The 18061-nt window shown below is 37.3% G+C and overlaps 1 protein-coding gene across 1 annotated transcript in view; it reads right to left on the bottom strand.

Moving 5' to 3' along the window:
* LOC127680343 (selection and upkeep of intraepithelial T-cells protein 2-like) overlaps positions 1-18061 on the bottom strand; it is a 77034-nt gene that overhangs the window by 8451 nt on the left and 50522 nt on the right. Inside the window, exons 3-6 of the mRNA XM_052175827.1 lie at positions 13620-13967; positions 11960-12241; positions 8811-8915; positions 8247-8300 (exon numbers count right to left, since the gene is read on the bottom strand). Coding sequence (XP_052031787.1) covers positions 8247-8300; positions 8811-8915; positions 11960-12241; positions 13620-13967 — 789 coding nt within the window. The remainder of the gene's footprint in view (positions 1-8246; positions 8301-8810; positions 8916-11959; positions 12242-13619; positions 13968-18061) is intronic.

Genomic DNA, 18061 nt, shown 5'->3' with positions numbered 1-18061 from the left:
ATGCATGCTTGATGATATTATCCTATTATGGTTATCTCTGGTCCTTACTCTGTATCACTTTTTGGACAGAGTTCTAAGGTTTTATTGCAAGGCAGGGCTCCTCAATAAAAATCTATTTGTTACCTCCTTCTAAATGTGGGAAATTGCAAGTTGATATATTCTTCTTATCCTCCTTTTTTCTTCTATTTTTTCAAATCTGAGACTAGTGTGAAGGATAGCAGCATCCCCATCTCTTTTTTTCATAATCAGCTCTCACTTCTGTGGAAAAATTCTTTTTGGGAAGGCAGACACACCTTGTTTATATTTATTATCAACAATAGAAAAGCATGTGGCCACTGACAGTGATATAACCTACTTTCAGATATTGCAATATATAGTAAACCAGGCATTTGAAGTGCATTTCCATACTCCTATGAAACAGACCACATCCACAACTGAGGCATTCCACCCGACACCATGTAGAGAAAGTTTTCCACACTAAGAATATCTTTCTATAAGGAGTCTCTAGTCTCAGAATTCTCACCCTTAGTTGCATCATAGTGAACAAGCAACTGTCACTATGGGAAAAAAAGCTTCTTCATTCCATATTACATGAGTTTGGGCTGCCTAAATGCCTTACCTTTAGCTTGATCAGCCTCATGTTGCTCATTGTAAACTGGCAGCCCTGAGTCCTCTGCAAGTATTTTTAAGTAGGATAAAAAAAAGAAAATTTATCCGGGAAAGATAATTTGGAATGTAAACAAAGAATATAGAAAATAAAAATATTAATAAAAAAGAAAATTTATTCACTTCACCAGGACATCCATGACAGACTAAAGATTCCATGTAAATTTATATTAGTGAACCAAAGAGTTTATTTGGGATTTCTCACATGACTATGTTTAAGAGGTTACTTACTTGAGTGTGGATAATTCAAAGACAAATTGCTAGGTTTCTGAATGCCTCGCTTTAGCATGGGTACTTATACACACAAACTACAACTTATAGTTCCATGATAAACTTACATGGAAATCACCATTGGTAAAAGTAGTTTCAACTTGATGAATGTAATGGAAACATCATCTTTTGAAAATAACCCTAACCCTAACCCTAACCCTAACCCTAACCCTAACCCTAACCCTAACCCTAACCCTAACCCTTATCCACTGTCTATGGACAAATCTAGAGTGGCACTCTCTGTAATAACACGTAGAATATTTACAATACTTAGTTGAGTTTTTTAAGTGCTTATTCATTACTGAATAATAAGGGGTGAATTGTGTGTACATTCTTGCTGAGTGCCCCCATGAGCTAGGTCATCCATTTCTTTTCCCCATGGCATGAGATTGCCTTAGGTATGTCTCTTAGACTTACACTTATTGTTCCAATGGTAACCATATCACCTGCATGTCCCTAGAAGCATAGTCATTCTTTCTGGTTGCTAATTAGAAAACCCATTGCCCTTAGAGATGTCTGGTTCACCATTTTGTTGCAAATGACCAAATTTATCACAAATAAAACCTTGGCATTTTGAGACTGAGATCTTCAATGACATGGTTAAAATCTCTTTGTAAATGACCACATTTTCCACAACTGAATCACTAGGAATTTTGATATTAGGGACCTATAGCTATAAGTTGAGCTATAATATTGGCATGATATTCATTATAAGCACTTTCAGGCTGGGCAGTGGTGGCACACGCCTTTAATCCCAGCACTTGGGAGGCAGAGGCAGGCGGATTACTGAGTTTGAGGCCAGCCTGGTCTACAGAGTGAGTTCCAGGATAGCCAGGGCTACACAGAGAAACCCTGTGTTGAAAAAAAAAAAAGCAGAAAAAGGCACTTTCAGTTGTATCCCTGTTTCCTAGTTCATAGTTAGTTTGGTTCTACATTGGGTATTCATATTTTTCAAACACCAAGTTCCCTACCAATACCTGCCTTGTGTCTGGGTTTAATATGACTTCATTCACAGTGGGGCTGATATTTAAAAAAAAATCAGTGAAGGTTTCTCCAGAGCCATGTATAATCTTTGTAAATGAAGTGGACTTTTTTCTTGGCTCCTCAAGTTTGTCTCAATGTCTTAAATCCACTAAACACTATTTTTCTACAGTAGCATCATCATATTGAATCTATTTTTGTCTATGCTAGTACTGCTTGTCACCTATCAACTTCACTCTGACAATAATCATTCCCCTCTTGCATTTTTGACAGTTGGTATTCATGGCTTAGTCCTCACCCATGTTAATCATTGCAACTTCAGACTAGATTCTTATACTGCTGTTAACAATCCTTTCCATTATAATTCTATTCTTAACATGTTATGCATAAATTGTTTAGGTTAAGGTAAGTCCATCCCATATGAAATCACAGCCTTTTAAAAATACCTTAGATCTTACATTTATAGTGTGTCATTTTTTCTCATCCTAATCTTGTTCTACATCATTAGCATATGTTGGTATTCAACTGTGGGCAAGTTGATGGTGTTCTTATAAATGCAGGTTGATCCTACTCTACCACTAATGGCATGGTTGTTCTGAGAGTAACCTTTTTTTTTTTTTTTTCAAAATAAGCTTTTTCATTAAATTGTCCTCCTCGTTTTTTTTTTTTTTTTTTTTTCAGGATTTCTCTAAGCAGACAACTCTCCAGCACAGGTTCTTTTCCTTTTTCCTTCTGTCATAAACTCCTGCTCTCTAACTCAGGCACCAAGACTGAGACTTTGCTTCTTTATCCCAGAATTTCTCACTACTTGAGTGATTCCACCTCCACCAATAATCTCTCTAGCTTTATAATCAAATCTGCATACCTGTCAGAAATGAGAGAGTAGAGTGACCCTATTTGTTTCCCTATTTTAGCCACCTTTTGGTTCTCAGACCACTTCATTTATATCTACAATTTTTCCAACTGCTGAGCTATTCTGCCAAACTTTGTTTGCTTGTTTGTTTTGTTTGTTTGTTTTGTTTTTGTTTTTGTTTTTGGATTTTTTTTTGAGACAGGGTATATCTCTGGCTCTCCTGGAGCTCACTCTGTAGACCAGGTTGGCCTCAAACTCAGAAATCTACCTGCCTCTACCTCCCAGAGTGCTGGGATTACAGGCGTGCACCACCACCACCCAGCTCAAACTTTTTTTTAAACAGAGTATATAAAGAAGAAAGAGAAAAATATAGAGAATCTCCTTGTGGGAGCGTGGAAAGAATATCCCAGTAATAACAGCCACAATAATATTTTGTGGTGTACTATAAAAATTATGCATCATTTCATTCCCTGGTGTTTTCTTTATGGCATTTGAAATCAAATTTTACATTTTGTATACTTTCTTATTTGGGTGCCCCTTATATTTGGCCTTTGTTCCTGTGTGGGTTCTTCTCGCTTCTACCTTTCCCCACTTCAACCCATTACTCGTAGCTAGTCTTAGTTCCTTTATGGAATCTCCTTTCTTCCACCATCCTCTACCCCTTTTACTTATCCAGATCCATAATACCAGAAAGGAGAAACACTATATTGAGGGCAGAACAGAGAAATGAGAACTCTGATTCTAATTTCTTTTATTCTTGTTTTTTCTTTGAACATGAATACTAACAAACTACATCCAATTGACTCAGCAACCTACAACTAAGACCACTTGCCACTCAGAGCCCTAGAATTTATATGCTTTCTGAAAAAAAAAAACAGAATTTCAAAGGTCATACACTTGCAGATACTATTTGCGGCTGGAAAATTTATTCTCCTAAAAGATCATGAAGCAAATCATAGCTGCTGTGGACAATGTGAAACAGCTCGGCCTTCCCATACCTGGGATTAAAACAAAATCAAATTCTGATATTTCTGTGTATTTTTAAAGAAACCAAAGTTCTTACTAAATTGTTTTCACATTAGAGGCAAAATCCATGAAAGATCTTTTTCCCCAAAATCATTTACTGATGTTATAAACAATAATGAAGATTAGAATCATGAGATTCCTAAGACGTGTGAGCTTCCTGATCCTTTCAATTTTCCCTAGCTTGCTAAGTGTTATGATTTTTTTTTTCTGTATTCTCTAGAAAGGAATGTTTCTCTTCAAGGAACTACACAATGTTCCATACCTTCATTCAGCTCATATACTCTTAGTTAACTTTTATGAAAGTTTTTGGACTTTGAAGAGAGCTATGTTGATGTCTATTTTTTCTTTAGGGCTGATGATTAAGTCTTTATGTCTAAACAAAGTCACTTGTGGGACCCTTAAAGGTAGCCTGCCTCCCAGTTGAGTTAAGGCCACAAGGCTCAGATACATTGAAGGGATGGTAGGAGCTTTTCCTCCTTTTAGGTACCAGGCCCCTGTCACTAGTAGCAGTACTCCATAGATTTGTAGCCATCAGCCACTTAAGGGCAACTCCCTAAGCTCCCCACAGTTAGGAAAGGACTCAACATGAGGTCATATAGGCTCAAAAAAGATCTCCATTTTAACAAGGTATCTAAAGGCCTGGTAACCTTAGCCAATAAGCTTCCCTTCCTAGCCATTCCTCCCTGCAAAAGGTATTTAATCTCAGGCCAACACTGAGAAGTGGAGTATTGTTTTACACATTCACATTCCAGCATGACAATAAATGCCTTAAAACCATGGACTGATTAGGTATGGGCCTTGAATAACTGATCTTTCCATGACTTTTCCATGCCTTTTTCCATGAAAGGGTGTGAATTTTGTCAAATGCTTTCTTAGTATCTAATGGAATGATCATATATTTTTTTCCTCTTATGTTTGCTTATATAGTGTACTACATTGATGGATTTCCGTATATTGAATCATCCCTGCATCCCTAAGAGGAAGCCTACTTAATTATGATGAATGATCATTTTTGTGTGTTCTTGGATTCTGTTTGTGAGAATTTTGTTGAATATTTTTGCATTGATATTCATAGGGCAAATTGGTCTGAAGTTCTCTTTCTTTGTTGGGTCTTTGTGTGGCTTAAGTATGAGCATAATTAAGTATGAGTATTTGCTTCATAAAGCAAATTAGCTAGTGTTCCTTCTGTTTCAATTTTGTTGAATAGTTTGAAGAGTTAGTATTAGGTCTTCTTTGAAGTTTTGATAGAATTCTGCAATAAAATCATTTGGCCCTGGGCCTTTTTTCTTGGGAGACTTGTAATGATTGCTTCTATTTCTTTAGGAGTTATGGGAGTTTAATTGTAGTTTAGATTTAAATCAGTGACCCTGATTTAATGGTGATACTGGTATCTGTCTAGAAAATTGTCCATTTCATCCAGATTTTTCAGTTTTGCTTAGTATTTGATTTTGTAGGAGGATCTGATGATTTTTTGAATTTCTTCAGTTTTTGTTTTTATGAATCTCTTTTCATTTCTGATTTTGCTAATTTGGATACTGTCTCTGTGCCTTCTGGTTAGTCAAGCTAAGGGTTTATCTATCTTGTTGATTTCCTCAAAGAACCAACACCTGGTTTGGTTGATTCTTTATATAGTTCATTTTTGTTCCTACTTGGTTGATTTAAGACATGAGGTTGATCATTTCCTGCTGTCTAGTCCTCTTAGTGTATTTGCTTCTTTTTGTTCTAGAGCTTTGAGAAGTGCTGTCAAGCTGCTAGTGTATGATATCTCCAGTTTCTTTTTGGAGGCACTCAGAGCTATGGTTTTTTTTTCTTTTAGCACTTCTTTCATTGTATCCTATAAGTTTGGGTATGTTGTAACTTCATTTTCATTAAATTCTAAAAAGTCTTTAATTTCTTTATTTCTTCCTTGACCAAGTTACCATTGAGTAGAGTGTTGTTCAGCTTCCACCTGTATGCAGGCTTTCTATTGTTTTTGATGTTGTTGAAGACCAGCCTTAATCTGTGGTGATCTAATAGGATGCATTGGGTTATTTCAATCTTCTCATACATGTTAAGGCCTGTTTTGTGACTGATTATATGGTCAATTTTGGAAAAGATATGGTGAGGTTCTGAGAAGGTATATTCTTTAGTTTTAGGATGAAAGGTGCTATAGATATCTCTTAAGTCTATTTGGTTCAGTAGAGTAACTTACAGTTTGCTGGGTCTACTTCACTGTCTTAACCATCTCAGATCCATCACTACAGCCTCTTTTCTTCATCAATTATATCTAGTTATTGTTAGATGGATGGAAAATCTTTACTTATGGAGTATTTATTTGCATGGAAGGAACCTACATATATGTGGCAGATGATTGCAGCCCTTTACTATGACAATCCCTAATTTCCCTATGTTGTTGTTTCAATTATGCTTTCTACAAACTGTTTCTTAGGTTTTAAAGCTTTCAAGAACCTCACTGGTATATAGAATTTTATCTTTATGTCAAATGTGCCTAGCATTCCAGCTATAATATTTGTCTTTGATTGAACCTAGGAAATAAATTTTGTCTGCATTATCCTCTGTTTATTCTGTCTTGATTCATTAGCTTTAAAAAAAAACCAAAGTAACACTGTAAGTCATTGATATCTGTTAATGCCTTTTCTACATCACAGAGATCACATCCTACCATTGGGCTCAGCAAAGCTACTAAATTTCCATACCAGGATCAGAATTACCTTTTTCCTTGAGTTTACACAAATAGGGTATAAGCAGAATTGTAACCTGAGCACTACCTACCTCCTTTGTAACAAAATTCTTTGTTGTTGCCTGATTCTAGTTTCTTTGAAAAGTTAGTTATGTCAAATGATGTTTTGCTGGGGCAAAGAGGTAAAAGGATATTTTGCCAAGTCAGACACAAGAAGTAATGTTTTCCTGAAGCAGAAATGTTTCCTGAAAGCCCATTTTGTTATGACAAACACATGAAAGGAACCATGCTGAAACAGTATAAATATGACCCGACAGACAGTAGGAGATAAGCACTGAACATTGACTTGGTTTGTTCGCTTCATTCCTTTTTGGTTCCAACATGCATATATTAGTTTTTTTACATAGCATTTTTGAACTCAATTGCCATTGAGAAACTCACCCAAGGCATTCTGGTGAAGATCCTGAGGCAGCTTTCCTCTTTCACAGTCTTGCCCCAGGTTGGTATGCAAGCTTTGCAGTTTCTTCAGGATTGAACTACAGTTGCTGGTTGGTGGCTGGTATCTTCCTGTCAAAAGGACTGGACTATAGCTGTCAGCTCCTGTTTGGTGTTTGCCTGCCCAAAGGACTGGACTGAAGCTGCTGAGTCATATTTTGTGCTTGCAGTGGGACTGAACTGCTGCCAAAAATCGATTGAGCTTGCTCCCCAAAGAACTATTTATGAACACTTTCCCCATAACCTAATAAAGTTTCTCTTCCTCTGCCTCTGATGGGTGGTGGGCTAGAGAAAAGGTAGAACCCTTTTTAAAAGGAGGTTGCAAAAACAGTTTGTGCCTATGGATGCCTATCCTTTTTTATTGTCTTCCAATCTCTGATAATTATGGACATTTTGGCTGGATATAATTAAGCATTTCCAGTGGTTCAGTTCAACCAGACTAATGTTTTCATTCCCTCAGGTCATGCAGAAAGGATAGTTACATTATTGTTTCTCCAGTTCTTTGATATCCACACTGTCTAATCTGCTCCCAAGTCCCACAGGTTCACAATCCAGGGATTAAAAAATATGTATTTTTATTTTGAATTTTTCTGAACACAGTTCAGATTTATTGTATTCCCTAAATATCATAATTGTGCTGCTTTTCCCGTCCTATATTGGAATGCATGCTTGATATTATTCTATTATGGTTATCTCTTGTCCTTACTCTGTACTACTTTTCCAACAGAGTTCTAAGTTTTTATTGCAAGGCAGGGCTCCTCAACAAAAATCTATTTGTTCCCTCCTTCTAAATGTGGGAAATTGCAAGTTGATACATTCTTCTTATCCTCCTTTTTTCTTTTATTTTTTTCAAATCTGAGACTAGTGTGAAGGATAGCAACATCCCCATCTCTTTTTTTCATAATCAGCCCTCACTTCTGTGGAAAAATTCTTTTTGGGAAGGCAGACACACCTTGTTTATATGTATTATCAACAACAGAAAAGTCATGTGGCCACTGACAGAAACCTACTTTCAGATATTGCAATATATAGTAAACCAGGCATTTGAAATGCATTTCCATACTCTTATGAAACAGATCACATTCACAACTGAGGCATTCTACTTGACACCATGTAGAGAAAGTTTTCCACACTAAGATCATATTTCTATAAGGAGTCTCTAGGCTAATAATTCTCACCCTTAGTTGCATCATAGTGAACAAGCAACTGTCACTACAGGAAAAAAAACCTTCCTCATTCCATATTACATGAGTTTGGGCTGCCCAAATGCCTTACCTTTAGCTTGATCACCCTCATGTTGCTCATTGTGAACTGGCAGCCCTGAGTCCTCTGCAAATATTTTTAAGTAGAATTAAAAAAAAAAAAGAAAATTTATTCACTTCACCAGGACATCCATGACAGACTAAAGATTCCATATAAATTTATATTAGTGAACCAAAGAGTTTATTTGGGATTTCTCACATGATTATGTTTAAGAGGTTACTTACTTGAGTGTGAATAATTCAAAGACAAATTGCTAGGTTTCTGAAAGTCTAGCTTTAGCATAGGTACACAAACTACACCTTACACTTCCCTGATAAACTTGCATGGAAATCACCATTGGTAAAAGTAGTTTCAACTTGATGAACATAAAGGAAGCATCATATTTTTAAAATAACCTTATCAGGAGCTTTACTAGCAAAAGCAAAGAATATAGGACTAAAAGTGTATAATGATATGTATAATGTGACTAGGGAGTTTTGGACTTCCTGTCAAATCTGACTTTGGAAGCATAGATTGGCTAACTTTAACTACTTATTTTCCTCCTGGTCAAGTTCCCCACCACTCAACCCTACTTACCATATTTTAGATGTTTCTTAAAACAGTAGGTTGTGTGGAAGCCAATTAGCACAAAAAATGTTCTCAGGATCATTATCCAAACAGTAATCCATGAAAACAGTTCACCTAAAACAATGAGTCACAAATCTTACCTCTGTGAAAACTTGGGTTGGACATACCTAGGCATGGTTCATCGGAAGCATGTTACAAGTAAAGAGTTGGCCATCTGGAATATTAATATTAGCAAGTATGGGGAGGTAGTTATAGTGAGTTGGATAAAGTGCAGGACATGACCAGAGTAAAAATAAGCCAGGTAGTATTTAGAGTGAGGCTCATATAAGGTTACAGAGAGGTCATTTCCCTCATTTCTTCCAATCTCTCTTGCCTCATAAGCTTCCTAGATGAAAAGGAAGAGGAGTTTCACCTCTTTCATAGCTTATTAAGACTAAAATCTTCCTCAATGCTCAGATGTAGACTTCCAAGTGATATGATAAAATCAAATCAATTTAGTCCTGTGATACTTGTGTCTGAAAAATCATAATATGTACACTGTTCAACTTAATGTACTCTTTGGATGTGGTGGGGCTACTCATTCTGCATACATGTAGAGACATAAATTTATTGAAGGTTTTCTTTTTTGTTATCCATATGATTTTCATATATTTATTATTAGATAAAAAAATCTATACTACCTAAATCATGTCATTATATCTAGGAGGATGCTGATTTTGGGGACCACTAAGAAATCTCCAACATCATTTTGAATTTTTGTTTGTTGTGAAATAAACCTGTATTTAGATGTTATGTTCTTACATGTATTTCACAAGGAGTAGTTCATTTCCTAGATAAACCCTCGTTATATATAATCTAGTGAACTAAAATGGAATTTTGCCAGCTCACCAAAAAGTCAAGAGCAAATTCTTATTTAATTAAATTTAACCAAAACCTTTTCTTTATTATCTATTTTGTTTCTTCTTTATGATCAGTGAATGTAATATATTTAAATCATTTGTCCTAAAATTTTGACATAATCTCCAAAGTTTGGGTTAATTAAAATTATTTTAAAATATGTTGCTTGGAATTCAGGAAAAGAAACTAGTACATTATAAAATATACCTCTTTTCACTCAATGAAGGTATAAATAAGTTAAAAATACTATAATTGTTCCTTTTCTTATTTATATAGACATATATGTATGCTATTGATTATATACATAGATGAATATATTCACCTACACATGCATACATACATCTTTCTTCTAAAACAGTCTCAATCAATTTAGCCATTTTAGTAGTCTTTTCCAGAACATATCTAGCTATTTTCATGGATAGAACTCAATGCTGATGCATGCTTACAACCCATTTTTATTTTTGGTTTTATTTAACCCAAGCATCAAGAATTTTTTCATTAATTGCAACATGTCATCTAATATTTAAAACAGCTGGATGGATTAATGTATTAAATCACCAAGAATTCATTTTTTTTGGAAAGGACACAGATATAAGGAAATTATATAATAGTACAGTTGCATAATAGATAAAAATAAACTAATAAGAAAGGAAAATGAGTTAAAGGGGTAAAGAAACAGGGGCAAATAGATGCATAAAAGCAAGCAGGATGTATTTTTCTGGTTGTCTACTAAGTTAAAGTATTTTTAGGAAGTGAGATTTTAACATGGAATTAAAGTAGATAAGGAAAGTTTGTTGAGTTTATTATATGCTAAAAGAGGAAAACTGTATAAAAAATCTTAAAGCAGAGATCATCTAGATATGTGAGTAGATGAGATGGAGATGAAGAATGTTAGGAGATGAGGCAATAAAATTAATACAAAGTCACAGATGAGTTAAATATTGTAAGATGTTTAACTATAACTTAATTTCAAATAACTAACTAGAGAGCAATTTCACCACACTAAACATAGATGATCTTGTAACTAAGTCAACATATCTCTATGTTCAAGATATACTATTATAAGCTAGACTAGAACCAAGAGAGTTCTAAGGTGCTGTTTCAAATTCAAAACCATAGTTCATATAGAAATTAAAAATTAAAAGAAGTGATGATTTAGGAGGATCCAAGTACTACTCTGATGATTTTATCTCTCTGACTATTTTTTTCTAGTTTTATCATATGGTTTGATGTCTATCCTTCTTTTGAGGATATGTGGCATCATTAATATGAACAAATTCTCAGACATTCTTCCTGAGACTTCTGGAATAAAAACTTTGAATATATTTTAAGGTAGAAGTGGAATTATTATTTTGTATCTATGAGTGTGATAAAAATTCAAGTCAAAGCATGGATTTAATAATGAGAAAGCAAAAATATAAAATTCTACTACATATCAGTAAAATTCATCAAGCTTGAGATTAACCATAAATTTAGTTTTAATATGCTAAGCTTATGATATTTATTAGACTTTATATGACTCAAGTTTTTTGATGAAAAGTAGAAGAGGGAGAAGATATAACTTAAGGAACTCTTAAAGTTTTCTTGGTATTAAACCACAGTGAAAAAGGAAATCAGAAAAGAGTAAGATGTTAAAGAATGTGTCTTTCTTTAACACAATACTTTCAATGTCAATACACTAGTTAGTTTTGTTGAATTGGGATTAATTATACTTATCTTGGAAGAAGAAACCCTAATTGAGTTTTTACCTCCATCAGATAGTCCTATGGTCATTTCTTGATTGATCATGAATGTAGTAGGTTCATGCCACTCAGGGTGGCTGGTGCCATCTTTGGGCAGATGTTACTGATTTGTTTAAGAAACCAAGCTGAGAAAACCAGGGACAGAAAGCCAGAGACAGAAAGCCAGGGACAGAAAGCCAGTAAGCAATGTTTGTCCATTGCCTCTACTTCAGTTCCTGCCTCCAAGTTCTTATTTTGAGCTCCCATTCTAGATCCGGTGATGATAAACTATGATGTAGCAGTGTGATTCAAATAGATTCTTCCCCAATGTATTTGTGGTCATGGTGTTTTATTATAGTGACAGAAATGCAAACTATAATATTCAAGGACCTACAGTGAGAAAATAAATATAAGAAAGAAAGTAAGAGACATCACCAAGTGATGAGATAGTAAGAAATAGGATAGAAATCTAGTCCAGGAAGAAGGAATAAAAAGTATGTGTGACAGTGGCTGTCACTGAAGAACAAACACACATTTTACCTGACAGAACAATACTTATGCTTTCTTCTTGGTTAGTTAGCCAGTTTTGAAGATAGCAAGTAACATTATTGTGGGAGTAAAATTCAATAAGAAGGACCGTTGTCATGTTGAACAGTTTATTTTCATCCTGTGAATGGGATTCTGAAGTAGCTGTAATGCACTTTCCTTTACTGTCTCTCCATTCCATATGAGGCTCTGGGAACCAACCACTTGAATGACACTCCAACATCACACCTTTGATATTAGAGGGATGAATAAATATCTGTATGTCTGAGCTTGTGGCTGGTTGAAAACAAAGGAGGAAAACAATACTGTTTAGTATAAATTGAAAAGGAAATTGTAGCACAATAAAAGTTTGTTTTTTCAATTTTAACCCCAGTTTTAAAACAGAAAGTAATAGATGCCTACAGGGTTCTGATTGCCACAAGAAGCTCATAAAAATCACATTAGCTAGATGGAAAGGATATAAGATGCAATCAGCATCTCTCCAAATTAAGTCACATGAGAAAATACATTTCACTTATTTATTCATTTATTTAAAATATATTTACTAAGTAATAGAAATAAATTTTAAACTCTATGGTTTAACTTTAGTTGAAATTGTGTGTATTTTAATTGTGTTTTAAAAATATGTTTCATATAAAACAGGTAATACATCAATAGTATGAAAAAATTAATATGTCTGAAACTTTCAGAAAAAAATTCTGAAACATAAACTTTTTATAATATAATGACAAAGAAAGAATTTATGCAGATTTAAAACACTGTATCAATTTTATCTGTTTAGTAAAATGTCTCTAGTATAAAAAATAATATTTCTATGCAAACATAGTAGATCCTTGCTACAAATGACTACTAAAAATGGAGATGGGCTGCACTGTGTCACTTGGTTTTAGAATACAGAGTTGAATGTTTCATGACTTCCAATAAAGATTAATTATCTTGTTCTAGAATTCTACATATATGTGCACACATTTATGGATTTGTCCAGTTTCCTTTAAACCTTCTACTTTCCCACAACTTCTTTGTCCTTTAGAATATTTTAGAGCAAGTAAAGGAATATAAATTACATAGAGTTGTCTGTATTTCATATACAGCATTTTATCTGAGAATAGTGAAAATTGCAGTTAAAATTTTATGATTTAGGAAAATTAATTGGGCAATGAATAGTCACTGAATTGATTTGGACAGAAATGGAAGAAAAGAGGAAAATGTATTTACCTTAATTAAATATTTATACAATATATACTAATAATTTCCACCTCATCACCTCTACCCGTATCTTTCCCACCTCCCTACACACCCAAACTTTTAGTGAGAATGTTTTTAAAATTCAGTTCATCTGGAAATATACTAAAGTTTTGTCAAAAATATTTAAAAGGATACAAAATTCAATCCAAAAAATCTTGATGATATGAAGAAATACAACAATGCATTTAGAAATAACAAGGAAGTTTTTCCTAATAGAATTAATTTCTGCACTGTAGTAATTTTCATTTTTGATCTTCCATAACATCAAGTTAAAATCTTAAATGCTTAGAGCCCAGTTGTTAATCAATCCATGCAATAAGAGTTGATCACTGAGAATTTCCCAATTACTCAGAACAAGATAGTCTTTGAGTCATGGGGATACAAGAGTCACAGAGGAATGCATCCTTACCTGTGACCTTGACTTCTGTGATGTGTTCTTCATAGAACTTGTCATCTTTGAAGAAACAGTGGTAGGACTCTTCATCATCAGCAGTCACTCTAAAGATCTTAAGGATTACTTTCCCTCTTCCAATGTCACCTTTCAGGAGTTCAGTCCGCTCTACATACTTGGAGATAGTTTCTCCATGCAGGTCTTTACCATTTCTGTACAGGTATACAGGTTCTGTATAGCGATTCCGGAACCAGCATATTTCCATGTGCTTTGCTTGTTGTGGTGGAGACAACTGACAACTGAGTTCTAGGTTTCTACCCAATTGAGCCAGGACTGGCCTCTGTAAGCCAGTCACAGTGAATGTTTCTGTGAAGGATTACAATAATCAGCAGACAAGAGTGTGAGTTAGTAAATGTGTTCACACCTCTTGTTGAAATCATTCTCTCTATTGATTTCTTTTCTTCTATTCTCTCTCAAACATTTACATATACTTTACTTAAGATAATTTTGTTTGGTCTAGGGGAGCTGCAGCAGCAGCAGCAGCAGCAGCGGCTGGTCCAGAGGAAGGGCCATCAGCAGTAGAACCAAGTGGACAGGGTCCAGGCAGACCCGGCGCCCACGACCACTGGCCATCGCTGGCCTGCCAGGCTGCAAGCAGCGGCGGATTTACGGTGCCTTTCACCACACAGAAGCCACATCAGAACTCTGCCTCCCGCCAGTCAGTTACGAGGGCTCCATATTGGTTCTCGGTCGCCAGAGAAATCAGACTGAGGTACGCAAATATAACCCGAGACCAACATCCCAACATCGCGGGCGTCTAAGCCCGATGGGCGTTGGCCTGCACCCAGGCCCTGGGCTGATCGGGGGGCCACCGGGGTGCAAACCCGGCCAGGAGGTTTCTTTTTCCTCCCGGGCCGGCGTGCGCACCACCGCCATTTTGCCTAAGGGAAGCCAGGGAGACCTAGCAGGCAAAACCAAACCGGCTAACAGGCATAGCCTGAGGCGGACATAGCAGGGGTCTCAGATGGTCAGGCCCTGGACTGCCCCCAGGCCCTGGGCTGCTCGGTGGGCCATCTGTGTGCCGACCAGGCCAGGAGGTTGTTTATCCGGGCCGTTTGCGCACCACCGCCATTTTGCCTACGGGAAGCCAGAGAGACCTAGCAGGCAAAACCAAACCGGCTAACAGGCATAGCCCTAGGCGGACATAGCAGGGGTCTCAGACGGTCAGGCCCTGGACTGCCCCCAGGTCCTGGGCTGCTCGGTGGGCCATCTGTGTGCTGACCCAGCCAGGAGCTTGTTTGCCCGGGCCGGCGCGCACCACCGCCATTTTGCCTACGGGAAGCCAGAGAGACTAGCAGACAAAACCAAACCAGCTAACAGGCATAGCCCAAGGTGGACATAGCAGGGGTCTCAGACGGTCAGGCCCTGGACTGCCCCCAGGCCCTGGGCTGCTCAGTGGGCCATCTGTGTCCCGACCCGGCCAGGAGGTTGTTTATCTGGGCCTGTTTGCGCACCACCGCCATTTTGCCTACGGGAAGCCAGAGAGACCTAGCAGGCAAAACCAAACCAGCTAACAGGCATAGCCCGAGGCGGACATAGCAGGGGTCTCAGATGGTCAGGCCCTGGACTGCCCCCAGGCCCTGGGCTGCTCATTGGGCCATCTGTGTGCTGACCCAGCCAGGAGGTTGTTAGCCCAGCAGACTCTCCCAGCACTCTCAGGGAACTCTCGCAGGCCACCATCCTAGCCACCTGACACACCCAATTAACACCCACAGCTGAGGGGAACTTTGCTCCGACATTGGCCTGCCAGGCTTTTGCCTAGACTCAGGGCCTGAGCAGCTAGGCTAGCCTTGTGTGCACCAACCCGGTTGGGAGTTCTGCTGCCCAGCAGAGAGATCAGCACGCAGAAAAGGTCCCTGCAGCATACAGCCTCAGCACTCCCTGAAGGAGCAAACGGGCACCTCCTGGCTCACAGACACAATCTGGGGCAAAGAACACTAGGGCTGCAAGGGCACCCAAGAGGAGGAAAGCACATCAGCAATCAGCAACAGGGGAAACCCTGCCCTCCAGTGTTGCAGAAATAGCCCTAGAGCCTCTCAGGAGGCTGAAACACCAGCTGGAGTCAAGACCAATTAGCTCCAGAGAACAAGATGGCAAAGGGCAAACGCAGGAATGCTACTAACAGAAATCTAGGCAATATGGCAGCATCTGAACCAAACTCTCCAACATCAGCAAGTCCTGGTTATGCCAACACACCAGAGAAACAAGATTTGGATTTAAAATCACTGTTCATGATGCTGCTAGAAGAACACAAAAAGGACGTGGATGAATCTCTTAAAGCAATACAGGGGAACATGAGTAAGCTAGAAACCCGTTTAATGGAAACACAAAAAACACTTAAAGAAATGCAGGAGAATAAGGCCCAAGAGATAGAAGCCAATAAAGAAGAAAGGCAAAAAAAAAAAAAAAAAAAAAAAACTTAAAGAAATGCAGGAGAACTTGAGTCAACAGGCAGAAGTCATGAAAGAGGAAACACAAAAATCTCTTAAAGAAATACAGGAAAACACAGACAAACAAATGATGGAACTGAGCAAAACCATCCTGGACCTAAAAACAGAAGTAGAAACAACTAAGAAATCACAAAGGGAGACAACTTTGGAGATAGAAAACCTTGAGAAGAAATCAGGGGCCATAGATGCAAATATAAACAACAGAATACAAGAGATGGAAGAAAGAATTTCAGATGCCGAAGATACCATAGAAACCATTGACTCAACTGTCAAAGAAAATGCAAAATGCAAAAAGCTTGTATCCCAGAACATCCAGGAAATCCAGGATACAATGAGAAGACCAAATCTAAGGATTATAGGTATAGATGGGAGTGAAGATTTACAACAGAAGGGGCCAGCAAATATCTTCAACAAAATTATGGAAGAAAACTTTCCTAACTTAAAGAGAGAGATGCCTATGAATATACAAGAAGCCTACAGAACTCCAAACAGACTGGACCTGAGCAGAAATACCTCTCGTCACATAATAATCAAAACCCCAAATGCACTAAACAAAGAAAGAATATTAAAGGCAGTAAGGGAGAAAGGCCAAGTAACATATAAAGGAAGACCTATCAGAATCACACCAGACTTCTCACCAGAGACCATGAAAGCTAGAAGATCCTGGGCAGATCTCATGCAGACTCTAAGAGAACACAAATGTCAGCCAAGACTACTATACCCAGCAAAACTCTCATTGACCATAGATGGAGAAACCAAGATATTCCATGACAAAACCAAATTTACACAATATCTTTCCACAAACCCAGCTCTGCAAAGAATAATAGGAGGAAAACTCCAATACAAGGAGGGAAACTACACCCTGGAAAAAGCAAGATAGTTACCTTCCTTCATCAAACCCAAAAGAAGATAACCACTCAAATATAAAAAGAACATCAAAAATGACAGGAAGTAATAATCACTATTCCCTAATATTTCTTAACATCAATGGTCTCAATTCCCCAATAAAAAGACATAGACTAACAGACTGGATAAGGAAACAGGATCCTACAATTTGCTGTATACAGGAGACACACCTCAGTGTCAAAGATAAAAACTACCTTAGAGTAAAAGGCTGGAAGACAATCTTACAAGCCAATGGTCACAGGAAACGAGCAGGAGTAGCCATTCTAATATCAGATAAAATTGACTTTCAACCTAAAGTCATCAAAAGAGACACAGAAGGACATTTCTTGCTGGTCAAAGGAAAAATCCACCAAGAAGAACTTTCAATTCTGAACATCTATGCGCCAAATGCAAGGGCACCCTCATTCGTAAAAGAAACTTTACTAAAGCTCAAAGCACACATTGCACCTAACACAATAATTGTGGGGGACTTCAACACTCCACTTTCCTCAATGGACCGATCGGGAAAACAGAAACTAAACAGGGACACAGTAAAACTAATTGAAGCTTTGGACCAATTGGATTTGACTGATATTTATAGAACATTTCACCCTAAAGCAAAAGAATATACCTTTTTGTCAGCACCTCATGGTACCTTCTCCAAAATCGACCATATAATTGGACACAAGGCAGACCTCAACAAATATAAGAAGATCGAACTAATCCCATGCCTCCTATCAGATCACTATGGAGTAAAAGTGATCTTCAATAGCAACAAAAACAACAGAAAACCCACATATACGTGGAAACTGAACAATATTCTACTCAATGATACCTTGGTCAAGGAAGAAATGAAGAAAGAAATTAAAGACTTTTTAGAACACAATGAAAATGAAAACACAACATACCCAAACCTATGGGACACAATGAAAGCAGTGCTAAGAGGAAAACTCATAGCCCCGAGTGCCTCCAAAAAGAAAATGGAGAGAGCATACATTACCAGCTTAATGACACACCTGAAAGCCCTTGAACAAAAAGAAGCTATTTCACCCAGGAGGAGTAGAA

Source organism: Apodemus sylvaticus, chromosome 3, assembly GCF_947179515.1.
Source record: "Apodemus sylvaticus chromosome 3, mApoSyl1.1, whole genome shotgun sequence".
Taxonomy (NCBI): Eukaryota; Metazoa; Chordata; class Mammalia; order Rodentia; family Muridae; genus Apodemus; species Apodemus sylvaticus.
This window is presented reverse-complemented; position numbering and strand designations above follow the sequence as displayed.